Below are 18,038 nucleotides of genomic sequence, written 5' to 3' on the forward strand. Positions count from 1 at the left end.
TGTTGCATTGGCAAGCGAAACATCCAGCTTGTGTTCAAGAGTGTGTGTGTGTGTGTGTGTGTGTATGTGTGTGTGTGTGTGTGTGCACGCGCGTGTGTGCCGTGTGCAGCTGCAGAGGGGGTATAACCAGAGGGAAGACCCTTGAATTAAAGAAGTCTGTATAAAGCAAAGGCACAATTTATTAATTTACTTACAAGGCTGATTAAAAAACAAACTCGCTACATCAATAAATAAATAAATAAATGGGGGAGCTTAATCATTTCTCTGCTAATTAGTCAGCGTCCTAATCCAGACAAAGCCAAAGGTTCAATGGGAAGGCTGTGCAAGCTGTCAGCACAGCGCTGTGTCACTCTACACCTTCCTTATAGTCATTCATTAGGAGGAGTGCAAAGTCTGATGTGATCAAACTGAAATTAAATGATCTACAGGAGGTTGAGGCTTCTTCGTCTTTTATTAAGCTCAACTGCAGCAGTTAGGATGATGAATGTATTCAAGAGGTTATTTTTGTGTTTGCTCCCAGTTTCCACGAGTGCGCTGCAGAGTTACCTGGCAGCTCCCTCACAATTTCTCATTTCAGATAAAAGACAGATGGTTAAATTCTTTATTTACATTCAGCTGCACCTCGGTGAGCTCTACGATCAGCAGCTTATCACACAAAGCTCAAATGTAAATTCTATGACAGGCCGCTCGACACAGTCGTAGATTGTTGTAGCACTAACCACATGATTTTTCTAGCACTAGCCACTTTGTTTATTCTAAATCACTGATTATGGGATTGGATACTCTTTTTATCGTTATGGAGGTGGAAATAAAATGTACTCGACTTTTAATTTCCTCAAATTAGGACCTTTCAAATCACAAGCCTGTATTATCAGGATGAAACAAGAGAGTCACTTATAATGAAGGGACTCTAGCAACAAACAGGATGCGATTAGACAGGGATGAGGCTGGAGCTAAGCTATATTTGTCTTACTGTCGACGAATCCCACCTAAAAGATAATAGCCCAAAACCAAAAATGCCTGTTGTATTGTTGCACAAAAGCTGGACTTTATTTCGACTCAACCCCAGATGTACCACATACCATTCTGCTGCTGTTCATACTTCATACATGTTTGGGACTGAATGCCACAGACAGGCCACTACTGACTAAAGCATTGCTGGTTTTGGTCTGACAATAAAAACAGTGATAGAATAGCACCGGCCTCATCATATGGGTGTAAATCAGGTGTTCTGATTGGTTGAATTTGCACATTTGTATCTCTCTTTGGACAGAAAGTGTAAATGCAAATGTGCAGTGCAGCATCTATATGTCTAATTAAGGTTAATCACTGTCGGTGTTTGTCATTATTTATTAACATCCATAGCCGTAGACAGTCTGTCGAATGAACAAACTGAGAAAACATGCAGGGAAAGAATTGGGAGAAACTGTTCATACAAAAAAGAAACTTTAGTCCAAAACAAATCTGTGTAGATGCTTTGTTACAACTCGTTCTATGTGCTCTTACCAGGTTTTTTTGGCGTTCTGGTGAAGGTTCCTTTAACGGTGCGGCAGTGGGAGTTGTCTCCACCACAAACGCCACATTTGTCCTCAACTTTGCTGGAGCCAATCTCTCTGTCGCAGCCGACTTTCTGAAAGGCAAGAAAACAATTAGCCAGATGAGGTGAGATTCATTTTATGTCTTGGAACTGTAAAGCTCACAACATGTTTTTAAAGACAGGATGACCTGTCCGTTAACTTGAACTGTACATCCTATACTCTATCATAGGCAACTGGACTTTCAGTTTCTTCATGACCTTTCACCTCTCATCCGAGATTCTTCTTCTGTTCTAACTTACTGGAGGGGAGTTGCCGGCTTTAAAACTCTGTGTGGGAGTGTCCTTACAGAGTCATTAAAGACACGTGAGCTCAGGGCTTTAGAGTGGTTAAGGCCACTTATGAGTCATTGACCCAACTGGCCTTCATGAGGTTGCTAGCGCTAGGTAAGCCCAGTTTTGAATGGTTGTATAGCTGTCTGGGGAGGGAACTTAGTACTGTATTGTATGTGGGTGATAAGTAATGCCTTAGGCCACCTCCTCTGTTTAAAGAAGGTTATTCCAGTTTGACATGGATGTACTGTTTTACTCCTCTTTAAAACCATCTGTCTTCTATGGCCAAGATTTTTACATTTTTGTCGTCAAAGGCATGATTTTTCTCGTAGGTAAGTGGACAGCAGCGCCTTGACCTGAGGAGTTGACCCTCCTGCATTGTGCCATTCGATTGCAGAGGAGAAGAACCCATCTATGTCAAGCTGGAAAGGCATTCTTTGAACAGAGGAGGTGGCCTTACGACATTACTCATCACCCACCTACAATACAGTGCAGAGTCTCTCATTTTAAGACTACTACCCAAGTGCTATTCACATGGGTGACTTCAATTCTTACTAAAGTTATATGTAAGATATTCACTTTTACTCAAGTATAATCAGACATTCAGAAAAAGCATGAGCGTGTCCTCTCTGCCAAGGACGTGATCTTTTCTCAGGCTGGATTGTTTTGTGTCAGGGAGTGTTTGCTTGACAGCAGCATATTTCCAAAACGTGTTGACAGATATTAAATAAATTCTACTGTAGGCCACTGAAGAAGTTATAAAGCTCCAACTGAAATGACACCAGTGTGCGGGCATTCTTAAGGTATTTTATATTATATATTGTATGAACTTATAACTCCTGTATCATGGGTTATTAAATTATTTCCCTTCTCCTTCCATAAAAATGCATCACATCACCTTCAAATTCGGTATTTATTCATGTCCATGTTAAAACACGTCCTTACCACACATTCTCCACGCACGCAGATACTGTAGGCATCTTTGTAGGAGCATCGTGTCCCATCATGCACCAGCTGCTTCATGTACGCCACGTCTCCCGTCTCCTTTGACTGGCAGTACAAGTGGCATCTCTTGTTGGCTACAAGACATCAGATTTGATTATCAGGTTATTGGTTATTAATTTCTTCCACACTATCAGTTGATCAATCAGTGCATTAACTTTTATTTGGTAATGCTAGAATGACCTTTATTCCCAAAATCCCAAAAAGATTTTCACCACTGTCGCTGCATTATGACAAGCTTGTTGTTCACACCAGCGAGCGGGTAATGTTGTCACGACAGAATTTCTAATTTCGACACATTGCCTAAAAATATTACTATAAATATTACTATAAATAATACTTTAATATAACTAACATGTAGTCATTACAGTGGTGCATGTGTCAACCTGCTGTCAGAGAGGAGAGTCAAAAAAAGGAGTATTGAAACCATTTTTAATAGTCAGTATCCATTCTTTGCTATATATTTTGACACTTTTGACAACACTGCTAGCAGCTCAAACACAGGTCAAAATAACTGTGGACACAAGCTGTCTTGAGAGACACCCACCAATAAACCACCATTAAAAATGGGTTAATTCTGTTGTGGCCTCAAAATTTCACAATGACAAATCAAGAAAATGCAACACCACACGTGTCATGCAGCTATTAATCCTTTCATAAACCTTTCATAGAATAATGGGCGCCCACTTCCACTACTGTGTTGTCTCTCTGCAGCTTTTCTGTCGGATTTCATATTTCTTTTCTACATGAAAGACTTTCAAAATCATTAGGTTTAATAAGCGGCAAGCAGCTCCACAGAGCGAGGCTGGATCTGGATGTCTAAAACAGTGCAGACTTCTGAAATAGGATACAAGTTTTGTCTCTACATTGTAGACATGCATCGCCCATGCAGAAAGGGCACATTTTGAGCTTGGGTGGTTTAAACTCTGACTATTGGCTCAGTGAGTCAGAGTGAGTCAGTGAGTCTAAACAGAAAAAGAGAAGGGGAAAAGATGGAAATGAAAAACCTAAAAGCAAGACACAAAACACAATAGAAAACACTCTCTCTGCACACACTAGCGTGGTCAATGTGCGGAAACTGTCAAAAACAGTTGGGAAAATCCCAGTTTTGGATATATAATATGCTTCTAACGATATTGCTTTCTCTTGCTGAGAGAACACAGAGCCCATGCCCTTGTTGACTTTCATTGTTCTCTCTTCTTGGCTTAAAAAAAGACAAAGCAGCCTCACACGGAACAAAACAATCTGCTGACATTTTTTTGGCGTACCGTCGGGATGCTCGTAGGGCAGCCAGTGGTGCTTGGCATTTTGGAACTCAAAGTGGGAGTTGCGTAGCTGGCACTGCTGGGCTCGGAAATCTTCGAAGTGCTTGGGGCAGTCGTCAGTGTTACATAGCTGATACTCGTAGTTCACCCCTGGGCAGTCCTGGCCACCGTTGGAGGGCCTGGAGGGAGGAAGAGGATGAACATCAGAGGAGCCGAGCACACAGTGTACACTTCTTTGAGGCCGAGGATTTGGAAATAAATCCTGCTTAAAAAGTGATGCTAAAATAAATCATTCTAATGAGGGGCTGTCTGTCAAGGTGTACAGTATAACTAATTGATCATTAGCACTACCACACATTAACACTGGCCACCTCTGTATTCATTTATCACATGTCTGTTTTCTGTGAGGTGCTTACTTGATGTATTTCAGCCTTACATATATCTTCATGTGTAACGAATAATGCAAACTGCAAGCCTGTACGCTTACCTGCACCTCTAAAGCTCATGTTCTAACATGTTTGTTTTGTTTTTACTTTAAAATGAAGGTAACTAGGAATATGTAATTTATTTAATTTTGAAAGTAACTTGCACAGCACAGGTAACGTCACAAAGGGAAACGGCTTACAGCAATGAGATACAATAATGTGACTATCTGTTTTTTAGTCACAAAATAACATTCAGTAACATGGTAAAAAATATTCCTCAACAACACTGATGGTGATATGTCATGGATTCTCTCTTGTGACAAATGTACTTATTGTAAATCACTTTGGACAAAAGCGTTTGCTAAATGCCCTAACTGTAAATGTAAATGTAAGTGTAAATGTAAATGTAAAACATTTGAATACAAAATGCCAGTTTCCACATAATGTTGACTTAAGGTGAGGGGAACATCAGTGTCATGGATGAAGTTAGGAAAACATTGTTGTCATGCTTAGAAGAAACCACAGCTGAATGATGGTATGAGATAGGACGCAAACTGCAGCTTTCTCTGTCACATGCTAATCTGAAGCCCAACCCTGTTCTTGAGACATTTTCCCTGACACATGACACTTCTTAAAGAGGGCAGTCATTACATTTGTGTCTACATTTAGGGCATTTAGCAGATACTTTTGTCCAAAGTGATTTACAGTAAGTACATTTGTCACAAGACAGAAACCACAACATATCACATATTGATTAAGTTAGTATGTAAAAAAAATGTAAACAATTTTCAAGCCCTCGTCTGAGCATAGTAGCTGCTATTTATCGAGGACACCTTAAGTACATAAGTGGTAAGGGCACTACTCTGAAGGCTGCAAGACGTTGCTTGGAAGAGATGGTGTAAACATGAGTGATTTTCAGACTGTGAAAATGATGCCGTTGAGGAATAGTTGCACACTTGTACAAAAATGCTTTGTTAAAGCACTGTTTTGGATTGAGGCTTCTGCTTCAGTAAGGTCTTTTTAGAGCATTTTTTGTGGAGAAGGCAACTTTTCTACTGCACATTTCTACATTCCTCGTAGTCGTCGTTCTTTTTTTTCTGGAAGAGAAAAATCTCATAAAACAAAAATAGCATGAATCCTTTACTTAGTATTAGTAAGGCATAAAACTTAGTAAGGCATAAAACTTCAAAATAAAATTATCTGGATTGTCACTGCCATTTGAGATCAGCATCCACCATTACTTCATTACTTCATTCATGATACCTCACAAAATCCAATCATGTCATTGTTGTATTTTCTACTTACGCTGGGTTGTTGCACTGACGTGTCCGGAAGCGAACTCCAGTTCCACACGAGCGCGAGCAGGAGCCAAATTTGCTCCAGGAGCCCCAGACGCCATCTTGCTTGACCTGATTAGGGTTCTTCCACATGCAGTGACCTTTGTAGCACCACTAAAAAAAGGATAGCAAGGTTGAGGAAAGAGGAAAACACAAAAAGCAAAAGCCTCCTTTCTACACTTGGTAAATAACACAGCGATAAAATTCAAATAAGCAATATGTTTACTTTAAAGCTGTCTTTTCTTTTTTTCTTCTTATCACACAACAAAAATATAAATGCAACACTTTTTACACTCCCGTTTTTCACGAGTTTAAGTAAAAGATCTCAGACTCTTTCTGTTCTCACAAGAGGCACGCGTTTGTTAGTGAGCACTTTCTCCTTTGCCAAAATTAACAGGGAAGGAGAGGTGGTCGCTAACCAGACAGTATCTGTTTAGAAAGAGATCACTTTTCCATTGTGCCTTTTGTCTTGACCAGTCCACTGTACACCTGTGCAACACATTGTGCTGATTATTTATGGATCTTATGCCACACCAGCCAGAAAGATGGATTAACTGTGTTGACATTTTCGAGTGTGACTGACTAACTTACTTTTCCAGGAGCGCACTCAGTCCCGTCGAGAGGGGGTCCCTTCTTGGTTTTGCAGAAGTAAGGGTTGTCCGGATGGCTGCACCACAGCTGCTTACATGGGTCGAATGTGCGAAACTGAATCATAAAAAAGACGAAAAGCTAAGTGAGCTCATGTACTGTGTATGAAAATGAACAATAGTTGTTTATATGTTAATCACAACACATATTTCATAGAAAAAATCCAGCTGTGAAATTCATCAACAGGAAGTGAATGTTATTTCCCACTTTGCACCTCTTCGATCAAGATGCTCAGTATTGTGGATGTTGAAAATGGTCTTGATACAAATAAAACTGATGTTATCAAGTTTGATAGAAGAGGAAGATTGACTTAACACATATGTAAGTATTCCACAGTCACAATCTTATCAAAAGGTGACACCCGGGGGGCCCAACTGTTGTTTAGAGGTGCTCCGGGCTCCACAATCAGCGGTACTAAAGAAGAAGGGATTATGAAAGCTTTCTGTGAGCACAGTTTATTGTTTGACCCTCCTTAGAGAAGTAGGTCAGACATTATCTACAGGATTAGAGGAGATTATCAGACTGATTTAAGAGAACTCAAAAATGGGTCTCTTACCTTCCTGGTGCATCCTTATACCACAAGGCTTTTTGAGCAGCATGAGCCGTAAAAAATTTAAGGTTGAGGACGCAGTGGATTTTACAACCATCAACACAACCTGGTGCTAAAACCATAAATCTGTGCTCTGCATATACACTGCTTGTTGTTTTTTGAGCATTGACTCTTCAGAGAGGTGTGAATGTGTTTGGATTTGCTTTCCATCCCATCTTCCGTGCCTTGATCATGTCTTCTGTCTGTATCACATTATGAATGTATGAGGTATCAATCTGTAACACGCAAATGAACAAAACTCTCTGCTATACAGCTGATGTTTTATAGTACAAACTTTACTGAGCGGAAACATCACAAATTTGGGGGACGTTTGGAAATGGGCAACATGAAGCGAGTAAAGACTGGGATTCAACAATGCCACCTTGTGGCCATTTATGAGATTTGCATAATGTGGTAACCTTTGAGGCAAATAAGCAAAAGTTTTGTTATTTTGTTGTTTTGCTATTGCTATTCTTTTTTTTTTTTACCAAAAAAAAAATTAAAAAAAAAATCAAACAACATAATTTTCACCTCAAAACAGTTATTTCTACAATATCTGATGGGGGACACATCAGAGTTTGGTGTGTAGGATATAGTGGCATCTGTTGGTGGGATTGCAGGTTGCAACCAACTAAATATACCAAAATATAGGACTCACTACTTCCTGGGGTTATAATGTTGGCATTGGATGTACATGTTGTGCTACAAAATGTGTTCAATTACATCAGTGGTCTTTGACTGGCAGGTGTAGCATATGATAACTTCAAACTTACATAGCTGCAGTCTGATTCACTTTTGACTCATTTACACTGTTGATCTAATGTCACTGGATAAGACTGAAATACTCCGCTGGCCATCATCAGACGATCAACATCATTATTTATTGTTCGGTGTAATCTTGCACCTTGCTGAAAGTCTTTGAGTGCTTTCTAAGTAAAACCTGTCATCACTCAGAAATTCGGTATTAGATGTATTTACTTCAAGTGAATTTCTTCCCATTTGTGCAGTGAAATACTGGTATGACACTGCTTCAAATTATCTTCAATTCACTGATTAATATTGATAAAGAAACACTTTATCTCTCCAGCTCATTTACAGCTCATTTATTAGGACTTAATAGGAAGACATAAAGCACTTGAACATTTGAATTGAGCAGAGATTAATACGAGTCTCTGAGCGTGTCTGACGCGGCCTTCTGGATCAGTTATTCAGGCGAGTGGCCTTTTGTTTCAGAGGCACACGAGGCAATTAGCTAGATTGAATGACTTCTTTCTATAAGAACAAAAACCTTTGCAGATGGTTACACAAAAAGTATCCAGTGGGCTGCGACACACAATTGCTGTAAAAGGGGCCTCCATGACTTCCAACTGCAGCTCTGGCTCTCTGTTATGCTGTGCTCTGAAGCTGCCTTCTTAAAAAGCTCAGACATGTTGGTCACTCCAGGCTCCAGTAACTGTGTGTGTGTGTGTGTGTGTGTGTGTGTGTGTGTGTGTGTGTGTGTGTGTGTGTGTGTGTGTGTGTTTGGCAATGTTTTTGTTACCTAGTGTGGACCATTTCTGAACGATCATGTCAGGCCCAACAGTCCTCATGGCGACCAAAGACTGGTCTTAATGTGGCAAAACCTAATTTCTAAGGTCCTGGTTAAGTTTAAGGTAAAGTATACATTGAGTTCAGGTTAACGTCAAGATTAGGCATGAAAAGGGTTAGGGTGAGGTTGTACAAATGAATGGAAGTCAATGTAAAGCAGACCAGTGATCAGTGATTGCAGGTTGGGGTTTTAAGCTAAGCTAGTTTAAAAGGAACAATTCCCTGTTTGGTAAAGCTGAAGTAAGCAATTCTGATGAACTGAACTGAATTGATGCTTTTGATTGGCCAGCAGTGGCAAACCCAAATCGTCCCAAAACCCAAGTCACCTCAAGTCATTTAGTGTTGAGCTGGTTTAAATGCCTTTTCTCCCTTGAAACAGGTGAAGTTCTGTCAAAAAGCTACCATCATTTTGCTTTTTTTCAGTAAAGATATTCAGTCATGGCACTTTATTACGGCAGTAAATAGAAGGACATTGATGTCACTACTTTGGTAAATAACTCACATATTTAGAAAAGACAATATTCACTGTCTAAATGACTTGTTACTGTTGATTTTTGGGGAAATTCCTTCCCACTTGTCTTGCATACAATACATGTACTGTATCATCTCTGTGGCGCATTCTGATGACTGTTTCATAATCTCTCTTTTCTTAGGAATTCAGCTCCTCTCTTATGCAAATGCAGGAATGATGTCAGGCCTGTTACACCTATTCAAATGGATTTAAAAAAGGGAAGCACTCATTTAGTTCCAGCATAGCCATTTCCAACTGAATACATGGGGTCTGCTTTCAGATTTTCACCCAGAAACACACATACATTGAGAAAGTCTTTAAAAGTGCCAGGTGCTGTCTCATTCTACACAGGCAAGTTGATGTTCTGACGACTCTTTTTAAAAAAAGGAGAAGGTAGAAATAAAACAACAAGGAGTCGCTTGTCTTTTTAGTCCGCAAGGGTCTGGTGCTTTTATGTACATGTGTGTAGGATTGACTTTGTTTGCGAAAATAACAGTATATTAGAGCCATAAGTATTCAGAGCCAGCAGCTGAGGCTTTTCCAGCACAGAGGACAGGCTGCTCCTGAATTAAACAATGTGAGGGATAAATAGTGAAGCATAGGACATCAAGAACTCTATCCAACAAAATACTGGGAGGTGCCATCATCAGGTTTATGCAGAAGAAGAACAAACAAGTTGTACTAAGAAATTCAAGAAGTGTGACTGCCAGTGTAAACAGAGTAATCTCAGATGAAGGAGATGATTGCTATAACACAGTGATATCCCACAGCTTCCAGGGTATTTCTGGTTTTAGTCTGCCTATAGAGAATGAACAATTGGAAAGATTTAAGATTAGGGTTGGACAATAAACTGAATTCATCAAATTATGGACATTATGCATGGTGCTCTTCCCATCCTGAATTGACTAAAAATGCACTTCTTAACCAAATAAACCAACAACAGTCAGAACAGCCAGCCAATCAGTCAACAGTCTGGTTTCTTCATGTGGTCATAATGGAGCATTGTGGTGGTTCACGTCTACGTCGTATCTCTAAATGCAGAGCTTATTCTAGCTCCATACACCAACTCTGACCTTCGCATCCATGCTGCTACACCACAGCCTGCTGTCAGCAGCCATTTATGAATCAGACAAACATGCATAAATTGGCCAGAAAGTTCCTGAAATCAAATTGTTCTCTGTTCAGTGAGATATAAATGCCAGTGATTTATGATTCCTGTGTAGTTTGACCAACGCTTTGGAATTGACAAGTCAATTTAATCTGTCATTAAGTCACTTGAGCCTTGTGCCTAGTAGTGAAGGTCTTGTTATTTTCAGGTTGCTGGTTTGATTCCCCTGGTCTGCATGTCGAAGTGACCTTGGGCAAGATACTGAACCCCAAACTGCTCCTGATGTGCTGGTTGGCACCCTGCATGGCAGCCACCGCCATCAGCGTATGTATTTATGAACATGCATCTGCTAAATGCCCTACGGTTAAATGTAAAGCCATCTGCTGATCTTGGCAATAAATGGAATCTACTGTACTCAAAGATTTTCATTCTACACCTCTGCTATACATTGAAAGCTGCTATTCTTCCAGTATATCATGTCATTTTGTGTGGCCGCATTTGAGGGAAATCTCTTTAGCTGCTAAATGCTCTATTGTGTTCAGCGGGGAGTTGCAAACTCCTATATTGTGCTGGGCCAGTGACCTACATTGGGTTTATCAGACACTTTTCACTAGCAACAACAGCAATGAGAGCAGCGAAATCAAACAAAAAAGATATGGGCTGAAAAACCAAAACAATGGGCTAAAAGACGCTGGAATGCTGTGCAGAACTGAGGAGAGCGTCCGGGTCAGGGGATAACTCTCTGTGTGCTTATAATTATGAGTGACAACTCTTACATATAGTACAGTTCAAGAACCCTTTTGATCCGTTCTATGTCTGTAATGTAAAAACAGACTTAAAAGCCTCCAAAAGAGGATCTTTATACTGGTAATGGATACTGGTCTGTAGCAAAAAAATGTTATTATACTTCCTTGGCAATGGCTTGTCTTGTCTTGTTGGTTGATCAAAAACTAATCTTCAAAGTAATTAGTAAGGACAGCCCACAGCAAGAAAAACCTTCCATGTCAACTGAATGTACAGCAGGTTGTGATTAAACATCAGATGCAGCCATCTGACCTCCTGATTCTTTGGCTGTATTTGTGGAAATCAAACAGTGCAGCCTTCATCCCAGTAAGGCAGGATAACAAAGGAGACTGTCGAAATCAAAAATGCTTTCAAAGAGATTCTGACCTTGATTTACAGTCAAGAGCTTTACCCATCAAGTGAAGGTTCTAGTCAGACCCCTCCCCTCTGGGTCTCTGCACAATCCTCACAATATGAACACATTTTCTCCGCAAATGTAGTACCAGGACTACATGACTCATTTGCCTGCAAGTTCTGGAGGGTTTGTGAAAATGATAAGTAACAGCAAGAGGTCTTGATGAAAGGACATAATGCTTTGTGCATGGCCTGATCAACAGCATCCTCAAATCAATTATTCATCATGTGCTGCAACTTAAACTCACATTTATAGAATTCATAGATAGGATAGGAACAGTTTCAACCATTCAGCATTCAGCCAATCCAAGTCACAACATATTTTGACAAAACGTAAAATTTGCCCCACAGTCTAAAAGGAAATAAGATATATTGCTTTTCTGAATCCAGACAGCGGATGTGACAGTGTTTCAATAAGCAAATGCTTAAATTCTAACTAATCTAGCACTTGATTATGTTCGTAGGAGTCTGCTGATAATTGAAGGATGTTTTCTCAGGGGGGCTGATAACATCCCCTGCATGTCCTTCTGCAAGAAGCTCACTTGCTCACCTCAACTATCACTTCTACAGCCAGAGAGCATTTCAGCTGGATGACATCTTATTTTTCTAAGCCATTTGATAGCAAATTAAGTTTCTATGGGTTCCATCTCTTTCATTTTTCTCTGCTGAGTCTCACTTATCGACATATTTCTGTGATAGGGCTCACACTGTGTAGGTAGTGCCTGTCAACTAAATGGAAGCCCTGGGGGCTGTACTCACTGAAGTGCATATCTTATAGCCCACTCCAAAGTCAAAACGACACTGCTCATCCATCGAGTAGTTGATGCCAGGTAGCTCAGGAAGCTGCGGCCAGTCGTGTTTGAAGGGGTCATCCAAGAGACAGTCATATGTGCTGTCAGGAAATGAAAAAAGAGGTGACAAAGGTGTCAAAAACTGAACAGAGACTAATAAAGATTTTAACATAATCTTTTAAAAATGGATTTGCCACCTGAGGCCTTTATTTTCCTCAATGGTGGAGAGATCCAGACCTTTAGTTTTAAATCTGGACAGGTCACAGGCAGGTTTGGCTGCATGTGTTGGGGAGGTAGCTGTAGTAAGTCCCCTGATTCTTTTTATGGCGAGGTGCACAGTTCAACTCTGCCCAGAGTCAGCGAGCCATCTGTGCCTTTTGCATGTGTAAAATGATTTCAATCCTATAAACTTCACCACGGCTGTTGCAACAACTTTCGCTTTCTCTTGTTTGATCCTACATTAGCGTAGTGCAGCAAGACTTGTCATACAATATTAAACATTACTGTACAGTGATTGATTGCACATTGTCATCTCCTTTAATGCAGCCTAGTTGTGTGGTGACAACGCTCTGATGGGCTTATCAGAAATTGATTTCTTCACAGCTGACTGAAAAACCTTGATGCCTGGGAGCCGAACACAGGCCAGGGATGCATGAGCTGTGGCTCATACAGGCTCTCCCAGTGTCCTGTTTGAAGATGGCATGTTGCTGTTTTAGTTAAAGGAACATTCTGGATTTCACAGCTTCAGCTGCTTTAATTACCGGATAATGATGTAATGATGTAATGTATGTAATGATTTCCTCAGAAGAGGTACAGTAGAGTTTTGAGTAGAGTTTGTTTTTAAAGTGGTCTATTTGGATGTGAAGGGCTTTTGATGCTTTACCCTGATGTAAAAAAGCAACATCTGACACAATCTCTGTACATGAGGTGCACGTAGGTGAGCTACTGCTGCACCCCAGATAACAAGACTGATGAACATTTTCTAGCACTGATGTAATCAATTTGAATGGTCGTTTGGCTTTGTAATCAATGTCAGACTTTCAGCGTCATTTTATTTTCCACCAATGCTATTAAGCAGTAAAGACAGAAATGTAATCAAATAAAGTCAGTCATTGAGCATCATTCCTGCTATTTTATGTGACTTATTAAAGCATCTTTGTTAACTGGAAACATGAACTCACTGGATGTATCTCTTCAGCTCTTGTCCACTGCACATGGACCAGTGGTATCGATGGAAGGCCGCCTGCACCAGAGGAGCCATAACACTCCCCATCGCTGTTTCATCCCCGCAGCGGTTGCCCTGACCGTCATGCTCCATGCCCAACCTGCTCCCACAGGGACAGACAAGAGACAAGCAAATGATGACAAATATGCAGGGTGTCAAGACCAATCTCCAAAGAGTTTGGATCAAATAAGCACCTTTTGGACCACTGGATCATTATAGACAATCTTGATCTTTTTCATGGACAGAAGAGGAAAAATACTTTACTTATATAAGGTACTGAGAGCAGCACGAGGAATCTTACTTGATGTGGATTATGGCCTCTTTCATCGTAATTATGCTTTTACACGAAGGTTTGGCTCATATACATTCACAAAAAAAAAAGCCTAAGTTGCATTTTGGCGAGAGTTTCACTTTAACTTTGTTTGTGTGTTGTACAACCAGACTACAGAGCAGCTTCTCACCTCGGGCTGTGAGACTCGTTTTATCCGCACCATTCATGGTGATGTTAAGGATTATTTAAAAAACTATTCAGAAATAGCTAATCTTCTCATAGCATTACATTTACACAAAGATTTATGGTAAAAAAAAAAAAAATGGTATTATCTCCCCTTGTCTTTATTTCCTTCTTCCCTGAATTCTTGTCAAGGTGCATTCAGGTGCATCTCATAAAAAATGTAAATGGCAGATGTCATTTTTTTCCATCAGTGGCCTTCGCAACCGTGTGGCTTTACTTTCTTGAGTCATTACTACTAAACAAATAACAATTTTCCTGCAGCAGGTGGACTTTTTAAAGCTTGTCACACTGTTGTCTCAAGGCGAAAGGTAGAGTTCTTCTCCTTTTAAGTTTCACAAGGTTTGTAGTAATTCTCAGTCGGCCTTCTGTTCTAAAGGAACAAAATGATTCACCGGAGGAAGTGAAGGACAAACACACATTTTGACTGAACAAAACTCTCTGTACGATTGGAAAGAGATGATGTTTTGGTTTGTTGTTCTCGATGTGACGGTGGCTATTATAAGACAGGTGTCACACCTGCTCATCTGTCAGTATGGAGGAAGCGTTACTATAAAATTATAACAAAGATGGAATTTTGAACATGACATTTGCCTAGATCAACACGTGTTGTAACTATTTAATCAGTGCAAACAAAGCTGTTCACTGAGGAAAACAATTAAACTTTCTTGCCTTTTAGTTTTGGTACGGTTCACACTGACACATAATCAACAAACCTAAGAGCCTAAACAGTAAACAGGTGAATCCCGTCTCGAGATGGACCCACACGTGAACATTACATGTTGACAGATTACATCTTTACTGAATATATAGTGAATATATACACTCTATACTGAGCCATGGTGTTTAGCACAGCTGTGACAGGAGAGACAGAACTTCTGCTGGATGGACGCAGGGTAAAAAATGTGCAGAGACGGTGTCCAGGGTTGTGTGCATTACAAGCGATGGCTCTTGGGAGTCCGGTGACCGATGACAATGCTGTACTTTACCGCCACTGATGTGTTCATTTATCTCCTCTATTGCCACAAAGCGATAGCAGATGATGAGCGTCATTAGTCCAGACCTCATATATCATAAATAACACCAGACATTTAGAAACAGGATGGCAATATTACAGGGGCATGTTCACTGTCAACCTGCTACATTTAACTTGATTTGAATGAAAGCTCTCATACGGGCAGGTTAATGCACCAGAGATTGACTGCACTGGAACTGACAGCACAGATATGAAAGGCATTTCAAAAGGGGGGAGGGGGGGGGGACACTTCAGCTCTGAGCTGTGAGTGGATTATCAGGTGGAGGTCATAAAATCTTCCTCATAGCAGAGTTCAAATTGAGTTGAATCAAATGGCATGTGTCATTTTTCAAAAGTATTCCTTCCTTTTTTAAGGACATTTTGTGCCTTCATCTGGGAGTTGACAATGGAGATGATTTGCAACAAAAGTTTCCAGCTGGAGCCGAACCAGTGTCACAGTCACTGTTTCTTATTTGCCAATCTCAAAAAGGCAGGTCTTGCCAAAGAGATGATGAGTAGAGGAAGAAGAGACTGAAAACTCTTCAAAACTATTTTGGCTGGGACCTATGATGACCCTGTAGTTCAGCTCTGTTATTCGATTTTATCAAGTTGCTGCATCCTCTTTATTTCCTGTACATATGCCCACAAGGCTTAGTAGAAATAAACCTCAGATAACAAAACAACAAATAATTTTAACATTCCTAACGGTGCTGTTACACCAGGGACACTGGGCTGAGTAGACAAGCCTTAAAACCCCAGCCACCTTAGTGCAACATGCCACACTGTAGTTAACTGCCGTTAATGGTCATGACATCTGTTTATGTTTCTTTTCATCAGACCTGAGCAAACCCCATCTGCTGATGATGACTGTGATAGTGTTTAAAGTTTCAGAGAAAGCTAATTAGTACACCCCAAGCACTGTTTCCAAGGTCAGGAATGAACTTTCAGACTTCAAAATGACTTAACAAAAGTAAGATCAACCCCTTCAAAAATGTGAAGGAACATTTCCGATGAATTTCTTGATTTTCGCCCCAGCTTTGAAGGAAGAAAAAAGGCTTCAGATGGATTTTGGAGGATAAAAAACCTACAGAGGAGCATTTCAAACTAATTCTGAAGAAAACTTTGCTGCAAACCATGTATGACGTACTGAGGTACACAGAGTACTGATATCTGCTGCCGCCATGTACTAGAGAATAACCATTTTCGTATTGTGATAAGAAACTGGACTTAACAAACTGTGTTTGTCAGATGAATAAGCAAGGTTGTTTATGCAACTTATCAATAACAGACAACTCACAAAACAGTGCTTTGAATAGCTACAAAGAGCTAGTTTAGGAGAAAGACGTGAAGTGAATTTAGTGAGTTTTTACTGGGTGTGGTTCCGTGGGGCTTCAGCAATCACTACGCAGACGTTGTTTTAATGTCTATAATGTCTCCAAAACACCAAGTAGACATAAAGATAAAATGTTTCTATTTGAAACTGCACGTACTGTAGATCATCAGAGTTCTGATCAAGACATGCTATTTTTTCTAATCACTGTACATTCTGAATTACTACTGATGCATTTCTGCTGTTCTGTAATGTTGGACACACAGCCGGATTTAACAGAGAACACCAACAAAAGGTTGATGTTGATCAGCACAGCAGCTGATGTGTCCGTTACGCACTGCTGTACATCCTGTACCGTCCCTGCTCTGAATGAGGTCATGTGTTTAGCATACAGTGCGCATCAATAATTGCCTGTGTCGGCAGATGAGGCATCAATACTGTGTGTTCCAACGTCACAAATTCCTGTTCACATATTTTTAAAGCATGCATGAAGTGTTTAAGAGTTTGTGCAGCTGCTGCATTGGCTTGTAAAATTATTACACATAATTATATCTAATGCTCATCAGCATCATCATTACATCAGTTGAACATTTACATTGTGTGTAGGTTTGAGTTAAACCTGTTTTAGTTTGTTACATAACTAGGTTATTTGGATCTTGTCGTGCTGTTGTGATGAAATTGTTTGTCTTTTCTCATTCTTGCAAGCAGATTGTGACAGAGGTGGTGTGGTAAAGGATGCATTCATTGGGCTACCAATCAAATATAAATACATACAATTATTACATATACAATTATTAATGCATCTGAGTGCCTCACAATAATTGATTTCAAAGCATCATTGTGTGACTACTTGCATATTTTTAACCAAAGCCAAACATTTGTAATGATCCTTAATTAAAATGAACACATGAATTAAGTTGCGTTATCTTTGCTCAGAGAAAGAGAGAGAGCCAAGATGGCGTCCCTGTAACACTTCTGTTGTGACTATGGGTTTAATGTTGTTTTGATCTCAGCTGGCAACTTCTGTGCATCAAGGGGCAAACCTGTGTAAACCAGACTGTGGCGACACCTCGTCTGAGTGGACTGACTTTTAAACAAACAGGATTGCACCAGGGCGTATATAGCTGAGCTCAGAGCATTAACATGAAACAAATGTTTACATCCATTACGTTTCACCTTCCAATTAGGTTTAGCTCCAAGGAGCGCACTGCCTGGTCCTGGTGATCACGATATGGAGAAAGTTCCAAATTTAAGATTTCCAAGAAAGAATTATGATGCACCCAAAAAAAGAGTCCCACTCACTCCTCTCCCCCTGCCAGTCTCTGAGCTAAGTGGATGCACTTATTGGTTCTGAAAAGTTAACAAAATCCATGACATCTGACAAATGTGGGGGCTTCAACTTGCAGGAGTGCTCTTAAGCATACTGATGCCCTAAAACTGAATACTCACGAGCTATAAATAGGGTCTAATAATCTGAAAAGGTTCTTAGATGACCATGCTACAATATAAACAACAAAACACTTGGAAAATAATCCACATAACCACATAACCCCTGTTGCACATATCAGACAATTTTACTGGGTGCCATCAAGTCATGTGATGAAAACATCTTTCTTACAACAAAAGGACA

The 18,038-nt window shown here is 40.1% G+C and overlaps 1 protein-coding gene across 1 annotated transcript in view; it reads right to left on the minus strand.

Moving 5' to 3' along the window:
• Positions 1-18,038, minus strand: part of adamts3 (ADAM metallopeptidase with thrombospondin type 1 motif, 3) — a 117,515-nt gene that overhangs the window by 23,780 nt on the left and 75,697 nt on the right. The window contains exons 9-15 of the mRNA XM_037099191.1: positions 13,509-13,652; positions 12,296-12,428; positions 6,488-6,601; positions 5,865-6,010; positions 4,138-4,313; positions 2,813-2,946; positions 1,507-1,630 (exon numbers count right to left, since the gene is read on the minus strand). Of these exons, the coding sequence (XP_036955086.1) occupies positions 1,507-1,630; positions 2,813-2,946; positions 4,138-4,313; positions 5,865-6,010; positions 6,488-6,601; positions 12,296-12,428; positions 13,509-13,652 (971 nt within the window). The remainder of the gene's footprint in view (positions 1-1,506; positions 1,631-2,812; positions 2,947-4,137; positions 4,314-5,864; positions 6,011-6,487; positions 6,602-12,295; positions 12,429-13,508; positions 13,653-18,038) is intronic.

The sequence above is a fragment of the Acanthopagrus latus genome, chromosome 5 (assembly GCF_904848185.1).
Source record: "Acanthopagrus latus isolate v.2019 chromosome 5, fAcaLat1.1, whole genome shotgun sequence".
NCBI classification, from domain to species: Eukaryota; Metazoa; Chordata; class Actinopteri; order Spariformes; family Sparidae; genus Acanthopagrus; species Acanthopagrus latus.